Here is a 25615-nt window from a genome sequence, read left to right as displayed (position 1 = left end):
ATTTTGTGGGAATAGTAGTATTCCAATCCTCATTTAAAAAGTGAGGCACAAGAGACTTTAGAGGGCCCATACTCATGCAACTAGTGGCCAGTGTAGATAATTTAAAAAGTCATTGCTGTTCCCTTTCATAATACACTTTCGCGCAGTGATGAAATCGCCTAATGGCACTTTTCTCAGAACATATCCCCTCTGTTAAGTGATGCTCAACTATATTCTGAAGGTTTAAGAAACAAAAGCTCCAATTCTGGAGATAGGCAATTCACTTATAACAAAGTGCTTTCTTCTTGATGTTATTTCAGTGTTAGCTTGCTTTTTGAGGTGAAACCCACCAGGAATTATTTAAAATAATTTTCTCTTTTTCTGATTTAAGTATTGAAGACAAAATGACAGCAAAGTTAGTTTAAAGCTCTTAATTGGCTTTTATTTGTGATTTTTACAATCAGATAGCATCTCATTCTATAAAGTAGAATGAGTGTTCTTCCCATGAGCTGAGCAAAGGATGTTGGCTTAGCCAGAGAAGGGCTTTAAGAAAGTAAAAACAGGGAACAAAAAGCAGATTGGTGTTTTCAAATTTACTTTCTTATTACATTGATTCAGTTTGACCAGAATCTATTGGTTTCTTTTTTTTGACTAGCCTGTTTCAAAGTTGAGTTCGGTTATGTGGCACTTAGCACAGATGACTCCATTCTGGTTTGGTCTGGTCTTCTGGAGCTTAAAGGACACTAGTCCAAAACAATGGCCTCCCATAAACTTTGTTTAATAGCAGTTAGTAGCTAAAGTAATTTGTGTGTATTTTAGTGCCCTTTTTAAAAAATGGAAATCTTTTTCTTAGACATTGGAACTTGCCAGGAATCCAGCAATGATGCAGGAAATGATGAGAAACCAGGACCGAGCCTTGAGCAACCTAGAAAGCATCCCAGGGGGATACAATGCTTTACGTCGCATGTACACGGATATTCAGGAACCAATGCTGAGTGCTGCGCAAGAGCAGGTGATCCCCTAGCTCCAAGGCTCAGGCTGAAGAGTAGCTCCGGTTTTAACACAGATATCTTTGTGATTGAGGGATGCCTTTGATGGGGATTGTGATTTTTGTTTAAAAAGAGTTGTGTATCTGTTATTTAAAACAAGAGCTTATTTATGATTTTTGTGGTTTTTTTTTAACAGTTCGGTGGTAATCCATTTGCTTCATTAGTGAGTAATTCATCTTCAGGTGAAGGTAGTCAACCTTCCCGTACAGAAAATAGAGATCCATTACCCAATCCATGGGCTCCACAGGCTTCCCAGAGTTCATCAGCTCCAAGCGGCACCACCAGCACTGTGGGTGGCACTGCTGGTAGTGCTGCCACTGGCACTGCTGGGCAGAGTACCACTGCACCAAATTTGGTGCCTGGAGTAGGAGGTATGCTTATATAACAAGTCACGAATTTTTCTTTGTTGTCCTCACTAATAACGAAAACGTTGCTTACACTATTATTATTTGTGCTTTTGTGTGTGTATTTGGTGAGTACCTTTAATGAATTATCTTTTCGTGTTGTAAGTTTTTTTTTTTTAAGCTTTAAATATGTAATGATTAGTATTAGTCACTTGTGTGCATTACATTGGAAAGGGTTACTGAAGATTTCCAGAGACAGTTTTGTGTTTTCATAAGATGATGTTGGGGGAAGTGGGTGGTGGTCCCATTTCAGCAGGGAAACTGATGTGCACAGGGAACACACAGATAATGTAGTTCCTGATTTTAGTCTGGTTTTGTAATCCAGATAGTGGATTCTCAAACATCAGTCCTGAGGCTAGGGGTAAACTAGTTGTATCAGAGCAGTTGCCAGGATTTGTTAAAAATCAGATTCTCGGGTCTTAACATCAGACCTTGTGGAGCAGAGTCTTTCATGATGGGGTTTAAGTTCTGTGTTCTTATTAAGTTCCTGGAGGTTCAGATGTGTAAATGGGTAAGGAATTTACTTTTGTCCACTTTTCTGTAGACTCGACTCAATAAATGGATGCCCTTTTTTCAACTATTCAGATATTATATGCTGATGTTTTATCTGTGAATTAGGTCCAACATTAGCCAGAATAATGATTTTAGTCCTAACATTTGGCACATAAATGGGAAGTAATGGAGGCATGGAGCACTTCACTTGAGTGAGAGGGCCTGGATACGTTTTGAAGGACGCCTGTGTCTTGGTCGAGGAAGTGGAAAGATGAGGTGCCACGTGAGGAATTTTAAAATAGTCATTGCTGAGAGAAGAATCAGAATAGGAGGAAGAGTTGATGGCCACAGTAGTGTATGTTCTCGTGTAAGAATACAGTGGGTGTCGTGAGTTTTGTGGATTTGGACCAGGTTTTATAAAAATTGGAATAATAACCCTTTTAAATCAAGAAAAAAATACCCTGTACTCTACTCGCTCTTCATTTGATTCTTACTAACAATCTTTTGAGAAGCGTTATTCCCACTTCAAATGTTATAGAGAAGACAGGAGTTTTTAGTCAGATTTCTGACTAATAAGCTATTTCTTTTTTTCCTATAACACGGTTATCCATTGTAACAACTTTTGTCTAACAAACAAAAAATCAGTTTTGTAACTTTTTGCTCAGATTTTTAATTTGATGGTTTGACATTCTAATATTCCATGTTAACGTTTTGAACAAAGAAAAACAAGAAACAGCAAAAATGAATTTACTCTGCTGGCCTATCAAATTATCAGCATATTTGTATGCTATTATGATTCTTACTCAACTTTTTGAAGTTTGATTCATATGTACATATATGTACCACATACATGTAAAGACAAATTTCTTGACTCTTCTTTTTCCCTGAAAGCACTTACTCTAGAAGGTGAAATCTTAGAGCAGGGGTTATGAAGGGTCAGATAATACTTTAGGCCTTGTAGGCTAAGAGGGAGAATCAAGAATACAGTCATGCCTCAGTATCTGTGGGGGATTGGCTCCTGGACCTCCTTCCGATACCAAAATCCAAGTATGCTCAAGTCCCTGATATAAAATGGTGTAGTGCATTTTGCATATAACCTGCGCACATCTTCCCGTATACTTTAAATAACCTCCTAATACAGTGTAAATGCTACGTAAATAGTTGTTATACAGTATTGTTTAGGGCATAATGGCAAGGAAAAAAGTCTGTACATGTTCAGTACAGATGCAATTTTTTTTCCCCCCAAATATTTTTGATCCTTGGTTGAATCCATGGTTGCAGGATTCAGGGATATGGAAAGCCAACAGTGTTACATCATGAGAGAAAAGAAATTTCCACAGAATTTTTAACTGATGAAATTAAAAATATAGTAATAATTGAGTGCACTATTTCTCTCATACACGTATGCTAAGGAATGGACTTCATTTGGGGGGGATAATGTTTTGCTTAATTGGGGGTTCACAGTGTTCTCTTACCAAAATTGATTGCAAATGTTCATCTGTTAATACTGATGTGTAATGAGACTTATTTCATTCAGAATATACATTCATTCCAAAAGTATATGTTTGAAGGCATTTATATAATTCTGTTTAGATTCTTTTGCTTATAGTATGTGATTACATTGCAGATTAATCGCTTCAAATTAAAGGTTAGGTGGTAGCTCCTCATTTACACAATTAAATGAATTTTGAAATGTGGAATTACCTTTGCACTTACATTGAGATCTGAAAAATGCTGCTGGTAGTGTGAGCTCAAAAATAAATCTGCAAATTCATGGGAATGTAGATCTTGTTTCTTGTAATTTTTGATAGCACAAGAAGTATATAAAGTAGCTTGACATTGCTTGTGATTGAAACAATTTTAGTTGAAATTACTTTACTACAGTATGAATTTCACATGTAAATCCTGTCTTGCTTTTTAAGTTTGGGTTGAATTTATTGAGAAACATTACCAGGTCTCTAGCAATAGCTAATTTCCAAAGTCATGCAGTGTTTGATAATGTTGGTTGAGTGTTTGTTCTCATTTAGAAAATTTTAATCTTAACCATGAGCTAATAAAATACAATGAAACTTTATTTCTGCTAAGCCATCAACCTATTGCATGGTTGCGCATGTCAGGATATTGAGCTGTTTCTAGCAAAAATTCATGGAATTGACTATGGTTAAGTTCACAAGAGTGAATGAATGATATTCATCATCGGTACTCCTACTGGTTCAATAACATGATAGACTAAAATATTTTTTACAGAGTACCTGCTGATGAATAAGTCAGTGAATAACCATAGTCTTTAAATAGCTTATATTTGTATAAGCTTTGTAAATTTGTCCTTTGAATAAATCCTGTTAATTCTCCACACTTTTCTTTTCGGTGGCTGGCTAGTATGGCTATCTGAATACTTCACCTTGGTGTTACCAATACAATGTTCTAACCAAAGCAGCTAAACTTGCCAGCCCTCCACACAGTTTTATCACCATCAGATGTAGCACATCTTAGCAGATGCTACTTCAGGGTGTACTGAATTAGTATTTTCTCAACTTCTTTGAAAATAGTTGTTTCATGCAGTCTGTTTATAGAAGCTAATTTTTCAGTCATTTCAAACTTGGCATTGACTTCTCAAATAAACAAGAACTGAGCAGTATCAGTAACATCTGTTAAGTCATCAAGAACCAAGGAATACCACTCTAAATCATTCGCGTCGTTTTTTAATTGACTATTGACGTTAAAGCTAGTAGACTTAAACCAGTTTATTTTCTTTGGCCACATCTATTTGGCTGTTGCAGTAAAGATTTTATTAGCTGCTAATTAATTACCACTAGTACACAGTTTACCTTGATTGGCTAACAAATGAGCCACTTGGAAGATTACCTTTGGTTGCAGCCTTATTTTCATTTTTGTAAAGAAATTTGGCTGTGATGAGATATTCCATTTTAAATTTTGAAATTTTTCTGACTACTGCTTTCTTGTGAGTAGGGAATATTGTGATGAGTACTTAGTCTGGCAATGTCTATGTTTGTTGTGTTCTTTTAGTATTGTATAATAAACACAATATTTTTACCATCTCGTGATAATTTATACTCCATTATGCCTTAAAAGCATGACATTCATAGTCTGCTTCTCCTTTTTCTCTTGTTCTGATGTGATTGGTATGCACTGGTAATAAAAAGGAAATAATAACAGTATGCTACAGTGATTTTGTGTGGCCTGAGTTATAACTAAGTGATGGTGATTGGTCGTATACTGATCAGCAGTACAAAGCAGTGATAGTGCCCCAGTCTCTGTTACAAGTACTCAGCTCTTCTTTTGTAGGCAATAAACCAGGGAGCAGTGACTTGCAATAAAATGGTATTCATGGACACTGAAATTTGAATTTCAGATAGTTTCCATATTTCACAAAATATTTTATCTTCATTTGAGTTTTTTCCCCTTAACCATTTAAAAATGTAAAAACAATTTTTACCTTACGAGCTGTACAAAAACAGGTTGTAGGCCAAATTTGTCCTGCAGGCTATAGTTTGGCAACATGTCTTGGACTCTAGGATGTGAAAAAATCTAAATTGAAGTTTACGACATGAGAAAATAGGAAAAACAAAAGCTATCATAAACAGCAGTTTTATAATAAACTGGAGAGATAAATGGGAAGACTCAAATGTTTTAAGCCTGTAAAACTACTGGAGGGAAGAGCAAAAGGGAAATGAAAAAGCTAGTAAATTAAGTTGACATAAGTTTGAGAATATATTTGGGTTTGAATATATCTAGTCAGCAGTTGAAAGTCTGGGTATAATGTAAACAAATTAGTTAGTTTTCAAAGAAAATTTGCCTAAATATTAAGTTGAATCATCACATATTGAAATCACATAAATTGAGCTGTAGCTCTTGGCTAAAAAAGACAGGAAAAACAGGAGAGTAATTGTTAATGGGGACTTGGCGTGTTACCAAGTTTATTTGTCACAACTACCCTGTGAAGTAGATACTATTTTTTCCATTTTACATATGAGGAAACTGAAGTTTGAAGAGGCTAAATAACTTGCCTGTAGTTAGGTTAGATTTTAATCCGGGTGATCAGGCTCCAGATGCTGCTCTTAGTCACCGTGCTCTACGGTCTATCATGTGAAATGTGCCTGAGAGTTCACTCAGTGAGTGCCAGTACTCCATGAAAGTGGGATGGAGGCCTTGCATCTGTCGTTCCCTCTGGTGTCAAGGCTTCCTTCTTTCTTAACTGTGAGCATATTGAGTGCTGAATATGATTCTAATCAAGCTATCTGTTTCAGTCCTGGAGGAAAAGTTGGCTCACACTTCTTTACTACATGGGATTTTTCAACAGTAATTTGGACCATATCTAATTCTTACCTTAATTTGACTTTAGAACCTAGCCCTTCCATTAGATGTGATTTTACTGTGAAGGCAACGAGAAGGTTTAGAATTGTACTTTTTTACTGGTATATGTTGGGCATGTACTTTGGAGAGCTTTTTCATTGTAAAATTCTTAGTTCAATTGATATATGTGTATTCATCTGTAGTTGCTAATAAACTTAAGCACAGTGTATATATTGTATTTTAAAGCTTTAACATTTGTTTATGTATTTTTTCCTTAATACAATGTCTTTTTTTTTTTTAAACAAACTTCCAGCTAGTATGTTCAACACACCAGGAATGCAGAGTTTGTTGCAACAAATAACTGAAAACCCACAACTTATGCAAAACATGTTGTCTGCCCCCTACATGCGAAGCATGATGCAGTCACTAAGCCAGAACCCTGATCTTGCTGCACAGGTGAGTTTGTAATTGTATTAAAAAGGACTGTGTAATAACCTAATCATTGTGTTGTGTGTGCTATCTTAACACACTAGAAATATAGGTAAATTACATCTCCAATTTTTTGGACAGTTTGTTTCTTTGCAGTAAATTAATACTTCAGATATAATTAAAACATCTTTATCTCTGCCATTCATTGACTAAAAAGAAGTTAATAGGTTTACTTTGTATCTACTTACATTGAATTAGAAGATGAGTACCAAAAGTTTTGGATTGCTCTCTCTTTTAGATATACTCTTCAATGAAATGTAAATCTTGAAAGCGAGTAAGAACAGTGTTAATACATTTTGAAATACTTTTATTAGATTATTCAGATTATGAATAATAGTTATTATGCCCAAAAATGGCAGTTGTAAAAATAGCTGGAAATTGTTTATTACAGGAGAGGGGGATTTGTGAGAACAGTGTTTTCATTGTTTCCATTATGTAATTCTCCCCTGATGTTAGTATACCCATCCTTTATTAATTTATTAATTTTCTCATTTGTTTCTAAAGAGACCATAACTAAGAAAAGCAGTAGATCTCAGTACTCGCTGAACATTCGGGATCACTTGAGGAGCTTTAAAAACAATACTTATGCTGGGCTTCATCCTTGGAGATTTTTGATATACAGATGTTTTTTGACTTACATGGGATTATGTCCTGATAAACCCATCGTAAATTGGAAATATTGTAAATCCAGGAGCATACTGAATGTGTATTGCTTTTGCACCATATTTTTGTATCTTCATAAAGTCGAAAAACCTTAAGTTTAAGCATCATAAGTTGGGGACTGTCTGTAATTGCGTTGGATACCCTCCAAGTTCCCTAGGTGATTCTTATATACTCCCTAGGTTCCACACCCATCTAAAAACCATGGAGAATGTGAAACAAGCTTTGATCATCTGTCGTTTGTATTTGCTGTTTATTAAAAGTGGCTTCTGTAAAGTGTTAGGAATTAGATAGTTTCCTTTATAGTTAATCCCATTTCTTAAATTTTGAAAGCTGTTAAAATTAATCACTTCTCTTCATTATGTCAAATGAAATGGTTTTTATTTTCTAACTCTAGAACTGTATTGATTCAAGGATATAGCAAATGTCTTTGAAGTGTAATCTTCAATAATACCTTCTGCCCTCACAAAATTTGTGGACTTGGAAATAAAGAACAAACTTTTAGAGTAATTTTTGTTACTTAAAATTTTGCATATTGTAGGTACATTTTATGAAACAGACTACTATTAAATGCCTCAATTTTCTGTAATCAGTCATTTTTGGCAGTGAATTCAGCTAAAATATTCATATTTGTTTAAATACAGAAAATTTGTATGTAGAGTGGTACTATTTATATGTTCTTTAAGTATATATTTGGCTAATTAATAATAGTGAATGTGAACTTCCTTGTAAAATTTAACAAGCACATTCCTAGCCATTTATAACAACAGTAAGTTTACATTTGTAAGGTGATTTGAGCACTTTCACATACTGTTTGTACTCTAAACCAAAATGTTGACAATGTTAGGTATGGGTGTCTTTTATTATAGACAGTTTAGAAACTTTTGCATCTGCTCTGGTTATCAGATTAAGGTTTGTAGTTTCTCTGTTTTACTTTTGATTTTTAAATATTCAGAAAAAAGGTCTTGCATGTAAAAATCTGTATTGGTTGTGATAGAAATAGGTAAATTAGGAAAAAATCCTAATCAAAGAGATAACTTTTTGACAAAGAATGAGTAAGTTTAAGATGACATGCTTTTTCTAGATTAGTTTAAATGCTGTAAATCCCGAAAGGCAAATGTGATAGCCTTGTTAATATGTTCATAATAAAGAAATATTTGACTGGAGCCAGTAAAGAAGCAGATTTGTTGACCTCAAGAGTAGGTATTACTTTATTTACTGTGAATTTATTGGTCACTGTGAAGTAAATACTATGTACCCGTAAAAGGTTGTTTGAGTTCTTCCTGCCTTGGTTATCATGTTGAAATTAAACGATCCACTTTGTACCAATAGACTAACTAAACAGGAAGGAGGAATTCTACTTCCAGTATTTACATATAATTGTACTTAACTATGGTTAACTGCTTGAGGGCGAGGGTCATCTTCTCCCGGGACTTTGGATGGGTAAATAGGCCATCAGTAAATCATTGTTGACTTTTCACTCTGTCTGGAGAAATGATATGAAATTTGTCTTTTTTGAAGCTATGAGAATTTATTAGTTTCTGGTTATGCTGATTGTATATTATCAGGTATCAAACATCATGTTAATATTTGCCCTGCCTTTTAAATTCTTAACACCTATTTGGAGGTTAGAAGATAATGCCACTTTTCTCATCTCTTGTGGTAGTGAGGTGAAATCGAGATGTTAATCTTGGAGTTCTCATATGGTTTATTCAGGTCTTAAAGCATTTTAACATTTTCCGCAGAGGACTGTTGATGCTAGTCCTGGCTGATTTTTACTTAGCAGCCCTATTTCTCTGGCAAGTTAGTTTCTGTTTTGCGGTGTTACTTTTCTGGACCTAATATTAGCTGCTTTGTAGTATCTGGTAGATATAGTGGTTCCAGATCTGGGTTTTCTCTGTGCTTGCCATTTGTGTTTTGAGGTTTCCAAGTAAGCCATACGTATAGTTCCATGTATTGATGTTTATGTTTATTCTGTCAGTGTAGCAGAAAATGTATCCTCATGAATGCCAGTTATTCCCATTTTTCTTTCAAGGGCACATATTTGCCTTTGCTCGAGGAAATGCCTGAGAAAAATGATTGCTTTTCTTTTTTAGGATATTGTATGTCATTATCATAATCACCATTCTCATTGAGAGAGAAGATGCCTCATTTTTGTTTTTTGATTTTTTTTTTTTTTTTTTTTTTTGAGATCCCTCTTGTGGACAGTATCTTCCCTTTTTTATTTATGTTCTATCTTCCTGCCTTATAAGTGCCATTTTAGGCACTTGGGGGGAAGATAGAATATTAAACAAGGTACATTACTTGTTTCAGATATTTCCAGTTAAAATTGTTTGAACACTTGCCCCATAGATGATGCTGAATAATCCCCTATTTGCTGGAAATCCTCAGCTTCAAGAACAAATGAGACAACAGCTCCCAACTTTCCTCCAACAAGTGAGTAAGAAAAGATGCTAGCTGTCTTTGGTAATGATTTGCTTGAAAAAGTTTGATGATAAACATTTTCCTTGCTCTTCTCTGGCTGATAGCAAAAATAGGAGTTTGATAATGCTGCAATTCAGAGCCCCATTTCACTGCTGACCTTTTGCTTATATTTCTTAAACATAATCTGAGGAAAGAACCATTTTGATTTTGCTTTTGAGGACTTAGGATTTTGAATGCTCTGTTAATACCATAAACCATTTTCTTTCACTTTACTAACTTTGAAGTGCTTCCCTGTGTCATGTTACGCTTTATGGTTTAACTAATTTCAAGTAACAGGAAAGAGCTACCCTATCCTGTTTTACAGATTTGGTTTCTTTGAAATGTTTTTATTTCTTCCAGATTAATAGAATACCTATTTTCCAAGGGGTAGATCTCATTTCCTCAAACTTGGAGTTAGTAAAATTAAAATTGTGTCAGGAAGGTTTTATTATTAAAAAATACTTGAGATTGCCATGGTATTTTATTATTTAAAAATATAAAAGAGAAGTCAGTTTTGGTGTTTTTGAAACTGGCAGTTCTAGGGCTTTATATATTATGCAAAGGGTTCTCAGGCCTGTAAACCATTATCCAAGGTTAGTGTCCTGGATCTATTTGTTATATAAGCCTATCTTTTTTTGCTCAGTCAGGTGGTGTATATTTGGAAGTAGTGAAGCTAAACTCAGGAAACATATTAACTTCAAATTTGGAACTACTGTTTTAGAGCGTACCTTATTTGTAAAATTGTTATATCAGTGATAGATAACACTTGTTCAGGAGGAATATGTGTCTTTCACCATATTACCATGTCATGTAAATTGTGCATTTGGAGGTTGTTTTCTTATTAGAAATAATATTTTATTTTGTGTTGGAGAAGGGGAATAGTTGTGGCTTCTAGAGTAGCTCCTGATTGTCTTCCGTTATGAAAATGGCCTTAATGATGGACTTAGAAGGAGGCCAAGCACACTAGGTTTGCTGTCAAAGAGGAGGTGCTTGTGTTTATTTTGGGAAAGAAATTATGGATTACCGGTATCCAGGAGTAAGGTTTTAGATTTTTTCCAGAAACATAGCAAAGAAAATATTTAAAAATTTACCTTCCCTGATTTTAATTCCCTTGTAACCACTGGTTTTCTTTCTTCCTTAGATGCAGAATCCTGATACACTATCAGCAATGTCAAACCCTAGAGCAATGCAGGCCTTGTTACAGATTCAGCAGGGTTTACAAACGTTAGCAACTGAAGCTCCCGGCCTCATCCCAGGGTAGGTTTATTTGGGGACAATTACGAAAGTCTATAATGGTCACTTTCTCTGAGAATTTCTAATTTAATATTATTCTGCTTTATTGTTGTTGAGATTGTTTTTAAGTCAGTTTTCTAAGTTAAAAATGCTTATTTTAAGAAGATAGCTTAGCTAATATTATGTTAAAATATAACTATTTTTCACTTGTACTGGGCTGGCCTCCATCCAGTTTTGCAGGAGCTTAGGTTTATTACCTGTCTCTGCTTTCTCTAGGTTTACTCCTGGCCTGGGAGCAATAGGAAGCACTGGCGGCTCTTCGGGAACCAACGGGTCTAGCGCTACACCCAGTGAAAACACAAGCCCCACAACAGGAACCGCTGAACCTGGGCACCAGCAGTTTATTCAGCAGATGCTGCAGGCTCTTGCTGGAGTAAATCCTCAGGTAACAGTTCTTTTTCAAGTTTTGCATTCCTTAATGTTAGAAATTTAGAAATTTCCGAAAAGGAGAAAATGAAAGTGCAGTCCTTTAGTGTTTAGACTAATGAAAAGCACAGTCCTAAGGATATTGAATCTAAAAATAGGCATTACAAAAATTAACTTTAGTATATCAGATACTAAAGGAAATATTGTTGAGTTGTAGGGAAGAAATGCTATATAACCCAATGCCTTATTTTTTAGAAGTCGCCTTTAAAAATGCATTCTTTTTTGGAGTCCTTATTTGAAAATCGTTTGAAATATGCTTTGTTTTATAAAATTGTCAGGGAGGAATAGAAACTTGACTTTCTTAAGTATCTCCAGGACAGCTGTTTGCTACTTTTTGTATTTTAACTTTTAAAAAAATCCTAACTACTTCATGTTACCCACCACCATACCACTTTCTGTGTGTGGTAACTTTTGTTACATAAATACACCTCACAAATATGGCCAAAAAATATAGACCCCTAATAATGTTCTTGCATCTACAAACATGTATTGGCCTTATTATGAATGTGCCATTATATAAAGATGATTGCCAGTTCAAACTTATTACAGTAGGTTGCCCCCAACTTCTGCATGGAAAAAAATGTTTCAGGGTCTATTGGATACTTTCTGATTTCAGGCCTAACTAAATACAGTAAGTGAGGCAGAGTTCTATTTTACACATATTTATGTTCCCAATACCTACCATAGTTTCTGGCTTATGGTAGGTACTCAGTAAATATTCATGGAATTAATAAGAAAAAGTGATTTTAGATATTAGTCAGAATTAATTGTTACATAAGTTGAATAGCCTTACAAGCTTCCCCATTATCAGATTGGCCAGGACTGACTGGTCATTTATATGCTTTTGTTTTGCCTCATTTTTGAAGAATGATTTGATGCACCTGAATTGTCATGATTTAGGAGTATAGTTTGTGGGACTGAAACTGGAACTCTTTCTAAGAATTGAATGGCCAATGCAGAAATCGAATCCACATTCTAAGCCTTATTGCAACTATAGAATTTTATTCAAGAGGGACACTGGCATTTATAATTACTCACTTGGTCAGTAGCTACACAAAATAAATCATCTAGTTGTAAACTATTTGCATATATATACTTTTAAGTTTTTCTGTATGTTTATGAGCCTCTAAAATAATGGTTGGAATTTATTAAGCTTTTTTTTCTAAAAGCAGAGTTATGTGATCTGTTTGACATGATTGCTTAGGTATAGACTAGACTAAAGTAATAAAATAAAGTGCTAGTGGACTTTTAAATATGTTGGATATGTTTCAAGAGAGAGGCAGTGCTTTCAAAGCTCAGTAGACCAGCATATGTTATAAAATAGCAATTACGGTTTTGTAAAAGTTATTTTGGTGTGACATGGACTGGTGTCCATTAGAGTTTGATTATTATTATATTATTTTTTTCTTTAACAGCTACAGAACCCAGAAGTCAGATTTCAGCAACAACTGGAACAACTCAGTGCAATGGGATTTCTGAACCGGGAAGCCAACTTGCAAGCGCTAATAGCAACAGGAGGTGATATCAATGCAGCTATCGAAAGGTTACTGGGCTCCCAGCCATCATAGCAGCATTTCTGTATCTTGAAAAAATGTAATTTATTTTTGATAACGGCTCTTAAATCTTTAAAATACCCGCTTTATTTCATTTTGACTCTTGGAATTCTGTGCTGTTAAAAACAAACCCAATATGATGCATTTTAAGGTGGTGTTCAGTAAGATGTGTGGGTTTTTCTGTGTTTTTCTTTTTTGGAACAGTGGGAATCAATGCTTTTTCACTTAAGGCTACTGCATGCATAAACACTTCTGCATTTATTGTAATTTTTAAAAGCATCACCTTTTATAGTTGGGTGAACAGATTCTGTTCTGCATCTGTCCGGTTTATTTGCTTTTTAAAACATTAGCCTATGGTAGTAATTTATGTAGAATAAAGCGTTAAAAAGCCAATCATTTGAGCTCTATAATTTGTGGTACAATATTGCTTATTGTGACTTTGGCATGTATTTTTGCAAACAATGCTGTAAGATTTATACCACTGACAATTTTTGCTTTATTTGTATACAATATAGAGTACGCACATTTGGGACTGCATTTCTAGAAACATACTGCCATAAGTTATCTGAGCAAAACACATGTAACCAAAAAGTAAAGCTGAGGAAATACTCCTAAAGCTGAGTATTTCCTAATTGTATAGAATCTTACAGCATCTTTGATAAACATCTCTCAGCAAAAGTGCCGGTTAGTCAGGATTGTTGAAAATATAGTAGAAAAGCTGATTCCAGTTATTTCTTTAAGGACATTTAATTGTACGGACAATATAATGTAACTTTGTCTCAACATTCACAGGTTGACTGTAATTACCTTAATTTTTGTGCAGACCGAAGGGGCACTGTAGTATACCCAAAAGTGCATTTTGCCTAGGACTTTTCGGCTTTTCCTGTAGGTAGTTTAACAGGCATTACAATTTGTAATTGAAATGTTGCTTTCACTGAAAGTGTCTTGATGTTTCAGTTATTTTTAATTGCCATATAAAAATAGAACTATCTTTTGGGTTTATCGGTTTTCTCATGCACAGGCAATACCTGAATTTAAAATGATTTGTGAGCCACTTGTTTCTGAAGTGTTTTGGTAGTTCTATTAAGGAATAGTTAAATATTGTGCTTTTCAGAGCGTCAGAGAAGGGGGAATTGGGGAGGGGGAGGGGCGCCACGGAATCTGTCCTGGATTGGGCTAGCCTAAATAGTACTGGCAGCCAAGGTTCTGTTAGGATTTCTGTGCATCTAGTGTAGTAAGGAAGGATCATTCAGGGGTGAAAAACAAAGAGCCGTTTTAACAATGTGGAGTACATTCGGCTGTTCTACAGCCTTTTTCTTCCCTCCCCAAAGAAGTTCTGTCTGCTTCTCAAACTGTTGGGGTGGTACTTTCTTTTAGGACCAATTAAAACATAACTTCAGGGTCAGAAATATATTTGGCTGACTCTGGTTCAGTATTCTCTTAGGACATTATATTCTCTCATGTACAGTACAGGAAATTAAAATGTTGAAGTAACCTAAAATGAGTTGCAGACCAGTAAAATCAAGGGAAATACAAGTTGAATTCCATTACTTCTGTAAGTTGCTTGCTATTAAAAAAGGTCAAGAGGCTAGGTTGCTTACCAGTCCATGCACTGTTCTGACACTTTCCCCAGGAGGAAAACACATGCAAAGGTCAGGGTGGAGGCATGACTAGAGGAGATTGGTAAGGATGGTATTCGTGTGTCTTTGCTGTTTCTGCCTTATGCCTCAGTCTGGTTTAAAAACGTTTGTACTGGTTAATAGTGGTATGGTGTGGGATAGTGTCATAACCATTTTGACGATTTATTAATCACAAAATAACAATAAATCTCTAGCTTTTACCCTTGGTTTGTCTTGTCTTTTTTGTAGAAAGAAAAAGATGTCTTCAATTTACTTTCTCTAACCATATCTTTAAAGGCTGAGTTGATTTACCCCAGATTTTGTCACACTTTAGATTACTCTTTATTAAAATTTCAAGATTCCCCAGTTAAAATGTCACATACATTGTATTGTGGTATATTTAAAAGATAGCCTACTGGGAAGGTAGGTGACCTGGCTTTGCTTGTTTTTTGGTACATGACTAGTTGACTTTGAGTAAGGCATCATAATTTCTTTTCTGTCATAATTTTTTTCTATAAATTTGGCAGTCAGGCTTATAGGTTGCACTGGGCTAGGCGATCTCTTAGGTATGTTTATGCTGCTGCAGCCGTATCATCTTTTGTTGTTTCTTTCTAATATGTTTGTCTTAGATCTAAATATTAAGGGGTTCAAAATACTTAAAATTCTTAAAAGCACTAAAAAGACATTTAAAATACTGTATGCTTAAATTGTTATTGTGTTGTTACTTAGTACAAGTTGAGTAAAGAATGGAGTGCTGAAAATAATATTTCAGGATTTTATTTCCCTAGTAGGATATTTGTGATATTCTAAACAAAGTGTAGCAGTGTTGAACAGTCAGATAAACAGCTGGCCTCTATGTGTATTCAGAATCTTCGGTGTCAGGCTTGGTTTAAATGTAATAATGAAAGGGGTCGTTTGTTTGGGGAGACATTATTACTATGTTAATTTAATAGGCAAATCACAACAAAATACAACAGATTAGATAAAAATTAATGTGTTAGTGACAAAAATGAAGCTAGGTTGTGTGTATACACATATATACATGTATAACAGAAAAAGGTTAGTGTGGTTGAGGCAGGGAAGGACTGCGTATTGTACTTCCTCATAGAGATTAACATGTTAAAGTCAACAGTAAGTCCTGCTGTTTAAAGTTGTTGAATCCAGCTTTTTGCAGTCCTACTAGAACATCTCTTTTGCTTGACTGTTCTCGAAGGTAGTGCTATGTCCAGTGAACACACTCTAGGAAAAGCTACACTTGGCAAATCTCCCCTTCTCTGGTATTGTGCATGGTTAGCTCTGCGCATATAAAGCCTGCCATTCTTTCTGGGCTTCGTTCTGAGATCTTCCTAAACGTTGCTAACCCAGCAATTGATTTATTCTGAACTACTTAGCCTTTACCATCAACTACTGCATTCTGTTCTTCCTGTTCACCTTATAGCATTTTGCCATTTTGTTTTTCTTTGATTTTTCTGCTCTGAAATTGTCTTGGCAGTTACTTGAGGAACAAGTTTTCCTCAGTTTTTCTGTATCTTTTCTCAAAGGCAACCATTGTCTCAGAAAGTCAACATTTATTGAGCATTTATTGAGTACCATATTCTTTTCTAGTTGCTTATAGTATAGGAGTAAATAAAACAAGATTCTATTCACATGGGAGATAGTAGGATATAGGGAGCCAGACAGTAAACAAAACATGTATTGCCTGCCAGGTAATAAGTGTTTTGGTGAAACATTAAGCATGGTAAGGAAGCTAGGTCAGGAAGGGGGTGTTCTTGTTTTATATAGGGTAGACAGAGAAGACCTCATTGAGGTGACATTTCAACAGTGACTTGAATATCTTTAGTGGGGTGAACAATTTCCCAGGAAGAGGGACAGCTAATGGAAAGGCCCTGAGATTTGAGTGTTCTGAGTGTGCTTGTAGAACATAAGGAGTCTGGAGTGGCTGGACAAGGTGAGCTAGGGAGATACCGTAGGGAAGAAGATTGGGGAGATGTGGTGGTGGGGTAGGGGTGGTTCAGGTGCTTGACATGGAGGACTTCTTAATATATGAGTTTTTTTGTCCCACCCCCCGAGTTTATGATTATTAGTTCTAGGGTTGGGGGAGAATTTGCATTTCTAGTAAGTTCCTAGATGGGAACCACTGGACTAGGGGAAGCTGGGTGGAAGCAGAGAGATTATTAGGAGGTAATAATCTAGGGGAGACATCACAGGGGCTCGGACTGGGTTGGTGGCTGTGAAGGAGGTATAAGTAGTAGTCAGATTTGGAGTATGTTTTGAAGGTAGAGACTTTGATAATAGAGGTATGAGGTCAAGAGCAAGAGAGGAGTCCGTCAAGCAAGGCAGAGAAACATGGGGAAGAGTGTAAATCAGAAGTTTGGTTTTGACACATTAAGGTGGATGTACTCGATCGAACACGTAGGTGGAGATGTTTATAAGGCAATCAGGAGTTGCAAAGGAGATGAAACAGGTCATGAGGTGAGAACCAACAGAGGTCCTGAAAGCAAGTAAAGAAACTTAGAGGAGACAGCTATCATGGACTGTTCCGTGCTGCTGCTTCAAGTACTCATCGTGATTGAATGTTAACCTTGGGATTTAGGAAAGGGAAGGATCCTCATGGCTACAACTAGGGGGTTAGAGTGGTGGGGTGAAGTCGTGACTTGGGGACCAAGGCAATACCAGGAGGCACAGTTTTGAAGTAGAGAGAATCAGAGAAATGGGGCAGAAGCTGGGGAGGGCGGTGTGGTGGTGGTGTAGAAGTTTGCCTTTTGTTTTCTGTTAAAATGGGAACAGTATTACAGCATGTTTGTATTCTAATGGGAATAATCTGTGTGTGAGGTGGGGGATGACTGGATAAGATAATTGCTATCCACCAAAAAGTACAGAGAGAGAGAAGTTACTGTTAGCTTTGGATTTCCAGAATGGGTTTTAAAATAAAATAAAACCAGTCCCTTTGTTAACGTGGGCTAGGTTGTGAGAGAGAGGGTTTCTTTGTCTTTCACTTCCCAGAGAGGGGAAGGAATGTCTTCTGGGTCGTGGTTATCTAATGCTTCGTAGCAAACTACCCCACAGATTGGTGGCTTAGAATGCTGAATGAGCAATTTTGGCAGGGCTTGGTGAGTAATACAGGGGAGCGACTTGATGGGGTCTGGAGAATTTCTTTCAAGAGGGCTTATTCACGTGGCTGTTAAATTGGTACATGCTTTCATCTGGGAATGCAGTTTGGGTCTCAGTTTCTTTCCACAGGGCCACTTGTGCTGCCTTACAGTGTGGCGGATGGGTTTTAAGAGCAAGTGTTTCAAGGAAAATGAAAGTCACCAGTCTTCAAGCCTGGGCCCAAAGCTGGCCATTGTCCCTTCTCTCCTATTCTAATGGTCTTGCCCAGATTTAAGAGGAGGCGTCATAGGCCCCAGGTCTTGATGGGAAGAATGTCAAAGAGTTTGTGACCGTCTTAATCACACCCACTAATCCCAGAAGAGCAGAGATGGATGAGCTCATTTTTCTTTGCTGTTCACTCCTTTCTAAAGGAAGTAGTGACTCAGCTGCTTGTTGAACTAGGAACTGCGCATACTTGACCGTGAGCCCCTTTTCTTTGGGAAACAGTCTGTCTGAAGGAGGCATGCATTCTCATCTACTCCCTGCCATGTGGAAATAGGTTAGTGAGGTAGGCTGGACCCTTGTGGGGAAGGCCTGAGGTTTTTGTTTTTGTTTTTAATGTGGTAAAATACAAGTAACATAAAATTTACCATTGTAACCATTTTAAAGGGTACAATTCAGTAGCATTAAAGTGTGTTCACAGTGTGGTACAACCGTCACCATCATTCAGAACTCTCCCGTCACTCCAAAAGGAAGCCCTGTAGCCATTAAGCATTTGCTTCCTTCCTTCTCCTGCCACCCTTCCCGGCAACCACTAATCTGCTTTCTGTCTCTATGGATTTACCTATTCTGGATATTTCGTGTGAATGGAGTCACAATATGTGTGGCCTTTTGTGTCTGGCTTATTTCACTCAGTATGTTTACAAGGCCCATCTGTGTGTACCATGTACTTCATTGCTTTTTATGGCTGAATAATACTCCATTGTATGTATACAACATATTTATTCATTCATCTGTTTTTGGACACTTCCACAATTTGCCTATTGTGAGTCACGTCATAACGAACATTGGTGTATAAGTTTGAGTTTCTGTTTTCAGTTCTTTTGGATATATACCTAGGATGTGGAATTGTTGGGTCTTAGACAGTAATTCTGTTTTTAATTTTTTGAGGAACTACCAAGCTTTTCCACAGAGGCTACACTGTTTTTACATTCCCACTAGCACTGTATGGGTTACAGTTTCCCTACATCCTTGCCAACACTTCCTTCCCTTTTTTAAAAGAAATTTTAATTGTAGACATCCTGGTAGGTTTAAAGTGGTATCTCATTGTATATCTTCTTTGGAGAAATGTCTATTCAAGTCTCTTGCCCCATTTTAATTGTCTGTTCGTGGAATTGTAGGATTTCTTTATAAGGTCTTGATTTTAAACCTTTATCAAATATATGATTTGCACATTTTCTCCCTTTTCTGTAGGCGTTTTTTCACTTTCTTGAAAATGTCCTTTGCACAAAAGTTTTAAATTATATTTAAGTACAATTTTTAAATTTTTTTGTTTTGTTGCTTGTGCTTTTGGTGTCATAGCAAGAATTCATTGCCAAATCCAACATTAATGAAGATTTTTCCTTACGTTTTCTTCTAAGAGTTTTATGGTTTTAGCTCATATTTACATAACTGATCCATTTGAGTTATTTTTGTTTATAGTTTGAGGCTCAACTTCTAATTGGTTCTGTGGTTCTGGATTTGCAAAGAGAAGACCAGAATGTTTAACCCATTCCCACCTCTCCCCTTCAAGAAGAAAAAGAACAAGGACAAATAATGCCTCAAAGAGAACTTGACAACTAGATGTTAGAATGTGCTGGTTGTAGACCATGGTCTTGGCAACCTGAGATCTTTGGTTTTCCCAGAAAAATCTTGAAGTTCTCTATTTCCTCTTCTCATTTCTGTCTCTATCCCACCCCCGTACACTACCAGCCAATATGATTTTCATCCTGTAGTCTCTTAATGAAGGTGTGATTTGGGTCATATCCACAAACACCAAGCCTACTTTGTACTCATGTACTCTGTGTGCCCTGTGAACACTGATCCCAATCTTAATATGGCACTGTTGGAACTCCCAGCATCCCACATTAATAGGCAGTGGGTACAAACCAGCCTAACAAAGGCATGTGGATGAAATCTGTATGGAAAGGCTATGTGAATGATATTAAGGATTTCTATTCAAATAAGAAAGACAGGAGACATTGATTAGACAGTGAGACAGTGGATGGTGATAGCTTTGTGGACATTTTCATGTAAGTGAAGAATTAGTTGAGGGCTACAGAAAGCCTTAATCAGCAAAGAGGTAGTAATTCTTAACCTTTGCTTCACATTAGATCAATTAGAGAGATTAAAAAATAAGGCCATCCCAGACTAAGTGGAACAATTTATAGCTGGATGAAGCTCAGGTATACTTTTTAAAAGCTCTCAAAGTGATTGTAAAATGCTCCCATGGTTGAGAACCACTGATTTAAAGGAAATAGGAGTTTATTAGTGATTTAAGGCAGTGCTTTTCAGCTTCATTGTGCATACAGATCACCTGGGATCTTGCTAAAATGCATATTGTGATTCAAAAGCTAACTCAAACTGGATCTGAGACATAAGTGTAAGAGCTAAAGCTATAAAACTCTTAGAAGAAAACCTAGGTGTAAATCTTTGTCACCTTGGATTTGGTAGTGTTTTCTTATATATGACACCAGAAGCAGAAGCAACCAGTGAAAAAATAGGTAAATTGGACTTCATCAAACTTAAAAACTTTTGTGTTTCACAAGAGATGATCAAGAAAGTGAAAAGACAGCACACAGTTGGGAGGTAATATTTGCAAGACCATGTATCTGATAAACAACTCTTAAAACTCAGCAATAAAAAGGCAACTCAGTAAAAAAAAAAAAAAAATTTATATATAGACAAAGGATTAGAATAGACGTTTCTCCAAAGAAGATATACAAATGGCCAATCAGCATGTGAAAAGATGCTTTCTGTCATTAGGGAGATGCAAATCAAAATCTTGAGATACTACTTCCTACAAACTGGGATGGCTGTAATCACAAAGGCAGATCGATAACAAATGTTTGTGAGGATGTGGAGAAATTGGAACCTATTGCTGGTGGGAATGTAAAATAGTGAAGCTGTTTGGGAAACCGTTCAGCAGTTTCTCAAACGATTTAACATTTGATTCAGCTGTTCCCCTGTTTGGTATGTATATAACCAAGGAAAATGAAAACGCTGCGTTCCCCCCAAAATTTGTACATGAGTGAATGTTCATAGCAGCATTATTCTTAAAAGCCGGAAAGTAGAAACAACCCAAATATCCATAAACTGATGAATGAATTAGAAAATGTGGTATATCCACACAATGGAATATTATTCAGCAACAAAAAGGCATAAAGCACTGAAACATACTAAAAGAGGGGTAGACATTTTTACACAGGCCCTGGGTACTTCTTGGACAGTTGTGTTGGCTGGAGTTGGGTGAGATGAGAGGACTTCTCAAGGTCTTCTAGTTCCATGTAGCTTAACTACAAGAGCTCTAGCTACAGAAGGGGAAGTGATGTATGTCCTGAGACATTAATCCAGTACATGTATCTCAACACTCTGACCTCAGGGTATAACCAGCTATTGCAGCCTGGCCCTTACTTAGGTGGAAAACCCGCCAAATTCTCATTTCTTCAGAAGGGATGTTCAAGTTAAACCCTCCCATCTGAGCTATTTGGGAGTGTGTTCTAAAGATAAATGATGTGTCCCCAGTTCAAATCAAGGCCTAAAAGACCTTAGTGTGACAATGATCTCTGACAGTGAGAAAAAGAAAAGCAGTCGCTGTCATCCAGGAGCTAGCCTTGATATTACATAAAAGCTAGGCTTCCATGTCTTGCTGAATGTGAACAATTTCGCAGACACATCACTACAAGACTGTTCTGTGACAATGATGGGTCAAGACAAAGGCCCGTTCTACAGTCATGTCGAACAAAGAGAAAAATGTGTACATTGTCCAAATCACAAAAATTACTGAATGTCTCCCTATCCTGGCTAATGTGCTTCTTTACCAGTTATAGCTTCAGCAAGAGCCCGGCTTCCTTGAACCCTCCCTAAAATCACCTAATACGCATCCAAGTCCACTAAGTTTTTTGTGACATCTTACTGGGATTTCTCCACAGTTCTTGAAGGTGTTGGTTCTCCCTTACACAACAATGCAGGAGTGTTCCTGCATTCTCTGGAGCTGGGCAGTGGGAGGTTAGACATGCATTTTTCATTTTGTCACAGCCTTTACAGTCTCTCGTATCCCACCAGTGTTGTTTTTTGCCATGCCCTCTGGGCATTCAAGTTTGCAAGCCTTGTCTTGGACTGTCATGGGTTGGGTACATTTCCTCCAGTGAAGATACGTGTTAGATACTCAACATTAGATCTGGGGTCCTCCTAAATGATGGCCCATGACCTTCCAACCTCCCACAAAGTGGAGTTCCATTTCCACAGCGTCCAAGATAGGTTGCTGCGGGGGAACTCCAGGAAATCAGCCCCAGCCTACATTTCACCCCTGAGGTCTGTGAAGCTGGGTTGAAACAACTCCCCATGTTGATGCTCGACTCAGCTTATTGGTTGCCGTCTAATCCAGTTTTACTTCCTTGGTAATTACTGGGCATTCGTAATACCCATAATACAATCACTACCCTGTTTTGAATATACAGATTTGCTGTTCAGTGAAGGAAGAATAAACTTGCATATTACAGTCACAGAAAATTAAAATCCCTGGTCAGTGGTATTTTTGATTAAAGCCAGCCTATTTACTTTCCTCCTTATTCTTGCACTCTCATCCACTGAAAAAGTTTGCTCATTAGAGTAGTCTCTAGAGAGGTACAGGGTGTGACCTTGGAGGCACCTGGACACCTCCTAGGGGTGTCTTGCCCGTGGTCACCCAATGAGTTTGTGGCAGTGCTGTGCCTAGAGCCCAGTTTTCTCTGGGTCCTGATTCCAGAGCTGACTGCTCAGTGTATTGCTGGGTCATCTCATGCTTCAGGGACCTCATCCCACACCCTGCCTGATTTAACCTGGCCAAGGGCTGGAAGAAAGGGTGGAAGGAGACCCTGACAGGAGTTAAGAAAGAGCTGTCAGAGCCAAAAGACTTGAATGGGTTCACAAGCTCCCCCACAGTCAGAAAAGCAGACGAGTGGGAGTTTTTTCCTATGGCCACACTCCCTCAGACTCTAGTTGGAGGTGGCAGGTACAAGAAAGTACAGGATTTGTGTCAAGTGTTGGTCTCAACACTTCGCATGTATTATCCCAGTTCTCACAACTTCATGAGGCAGGCAGTATCTCCACCTCACAGGAGAAGAAAATGTTTAGTCTGAAATCCCTGAGTTGGTGGGGTAGACAGTCCTGCCAGACGGGATGGTGAGTGGTATTTGCAGAGTTGGGAAAGTCCTTCATTTTCCTCTATTTTGAGCCACTGCAGACCGCTCTGGTTCTTGCCTGGCCCTTCTCAGGCCACAGGGGCTGGGCAGTGGTGTGGTCAGGGATGGGTAGGGAGCCCCATCCCACTGCCTCGGACCCAGAGACGTGCTGGAATACTTGGAGGGCTTTGTGCGTGTGGTGTCCTCCCACCCCCGGCCACCAGAGGGCAGTACTGGTTCATGCCTCAGACTGCCCGCAGTTGTGTCTGGGAAGGTCAGAGTGGTGGTTCGCAACCCACCAAACTTAACACCTCCTTGTATTCTTTAAACAACTATTTTCTAATACCTCCTCTGTCATCTCGAAATGAAATTAACTGCTGTTGAAACCTACGTAAGCAAATAATAAATGTGATGCCTTTAATATAAAGGAAACATAACTTTTAACAAGCCTTGTGTTTCAGTAGTGCTGCTTGGGCACGACTGCACTAGACACACACAGTGTAGCAGTTAGATGCTTGTGCCTATTGGGGAGTCACCGTGAGAGAAGAATGACAAATGCAGGATATAGATGTGTTGGTGACAAATACACCATGGTTTTATAAAACTGTAAACAACGCTTGGTAAAATTAAAAATAGAATGAAATAGTTGTCTCTTTGTTTACAAGGTTATTCTTGAAAATTTCAATGGATATTAAAACTGAAAAGTTATTTTTATTTATGTGTAAAATAGATTCTGTACTCCTGTAGTTACAAACAGGCTTTTCATTTAGTACTGCATGAATATCCAGCGGGATATTTGGATATTTTTGGGAAGAACTGCCCCTGTTCTGCATGAAACGTAGCATCCTCAGCCTGAGCCCACTAAATGCCAATACCCCCACGCTCACCTCATTCGTTGCCATCATGACCACTAAAAACATCCCTATCAATTTCTAAAATGGCCCCTGGGGGAGGTGTCTTCCTCATTGAGAACCACTGGCTTTGTTGAGCTGTACCATGGAGATGCTGTTTTCCAGGTGTCCCTAGGCTGGAATAGGAGCCTGTTATCTGTGCCTCCTTGTGTCACACCGCTTTGGAGCCATCTCTTTGCTTGTCCACCCCTGCTCATTTCTCTTTCTCCTGCTTGCAACACAGCACCCAGTCCAAGGGTGGGGCTGCTGAGTGAGCCAGCGAGTGAGATTTCTTTTCCACCAGCCACAGCATTGGGTTCTGTCTCCAGCTCACCTTTACAGCCTACAGCAGGCTAACCTGTATCTTCACTGTCTTCTGAGGCAGCTCGTAAAGCAAAGATCACTTGGTCAAAAGTGTCCTCAAATCCAGAAGGCCACAGAACACACGCCACCCCTCAGTAAGTCCCACACAGCCATATGCCCTCCAGCACTGGAACAGGTCAGTGCTCTGTTGGTTGAATGAAAATGAAGAAGCTGGCTTGCACTTAGGGATCATGTTGTTAGAGAACTACCTTTACACACAGGAGTCACTCCTAGGTGGAAGCGCTATGTGGGATCTGGGTTCAGGCACAGAGTGAGACCTCGAGGTGGGGATCGGGGAGGCGCCTCCTCACACAACTCGGTGCATTCGCTGGGGCCATTATTTTTTTAATGAGATAACTTAATTACATACCACATAATTCATTTTAAAATATACTTCCGTGGTTTTTAGTATATTTCACTGCTAATTCCAGAACATTCCATCACCCCAAAAAGGAATGCTGTAACTATTAGCAGTCAGTCCCAATTCCCACCTTTCCCCATCCCCTGCCACGCACCAACCTGCTTCCTGTCTGTGTGGATTTGCCTAAGCTAAGTCTTTCGGATAAATGGGACCATGCAATGTGTGGCCTTTTCTGCCTGGCTTTTTTGCTTTAGGATAAAGTTTTCGGGGTTCATCCCTGTTGTGGCGTGTCCTAGCACGTGATTCCTTTCGGGCTGAGTAACTGTTTCTCCATCCAGCAGCAGATAGACTGAGGATTGTTAAGAGAAAGGGCTCCCACCATTTCCCCTCGTCTCAGTGTATTCACTTCACCTGAAGGCCTCATCGACCTCTCTCTTCTCTCTGCTAAACCAAGAGAGACACTCGAGAGGGGAGGGCCCAGGCTTTATTAAAATGGCATTAAAGACTATTCTTTTCCTCTGGGCAGACCATGTTCGCAAATCCAGCTAGCCCTGTGGTCTGCTGCGCCCAGGGCCGTGTAACTCAGTGTCCTTGATGAGAAAGGGAATTCACCCCACTCCTCTCTTCGGTTCCTTCTTCCTGTGACCCCAGCCAAGTAAATCAGCCACTGTCCCTAGTGTGGTTAGGTGCCCCACCCTGTCACCAGCCCAAAGCACCACTCACTCATCTGTGGCCCTTTGTGAGCTGTCC

At 38.0% G+C, this 25615-nt stretch overlaps 1 protein-coding gene across 2 annotated transcripts in view; it reads left to right on the top strand.

Moving 5' to 3' along the window:
* The window catches only part of UBQLN1 (ubiquilin 1), a 40588-nt gene extending 25626 nt beyond the window's left edge, over positions 1-14962 (top strand). Inside the window, exons 5-11 of one of the 2 annotated variants that reach the window (XM_063081140.1) lie at positions 833-991; positions 1165-1399; positions 6552-6694; positions 9740-9823; positions 10992-11107; positions 11360-11528; positions 12985-14962. In XM_063081140.1, coding sequence (XP_062937210.1) covers positions 833-991; positions 1165-1399; positions 6552-6694; positions 9740-9823; positions 10992-11107; positions 11360-11528; positions 12985-13137 — 1059 coding nt within the window. In that variant the 3' untranslated portion in view covers positions 13138-14962. The remainder of the gene's footprint in view (positions 1-832; positions 992-1164; positions 1400-6551; positions 6695-9739; positions 9824-10991; positions 11108-11359; positions 11529-12984) is intronic. The other variant, XM_063081141.1, reaches the window with a different exon arrangement.
* The last annotated feature ends 10653 nt before the right edge of the window (positions 14963-25615 follow it).

This window comes from Cynocephalus volans, chromosome 16 (assembly GCF_027409185.1).
Source record: "Cynocephalus volans isolate mCynVol1 chromosome 16, mCynVol1.pri, whole genome shotgun sequence".
NCBI lineage: Eukaryota > Metazoa > Chordata > Mammalia > Dermoptera > Cynocephalidae > Cynocephalus > Cynocephalus volans.
The sequence above is the reverse complement of the archived record's forward strand: the minus strand, read 5'-3'. Positions and strand labels throughout refer to the sequence as shown.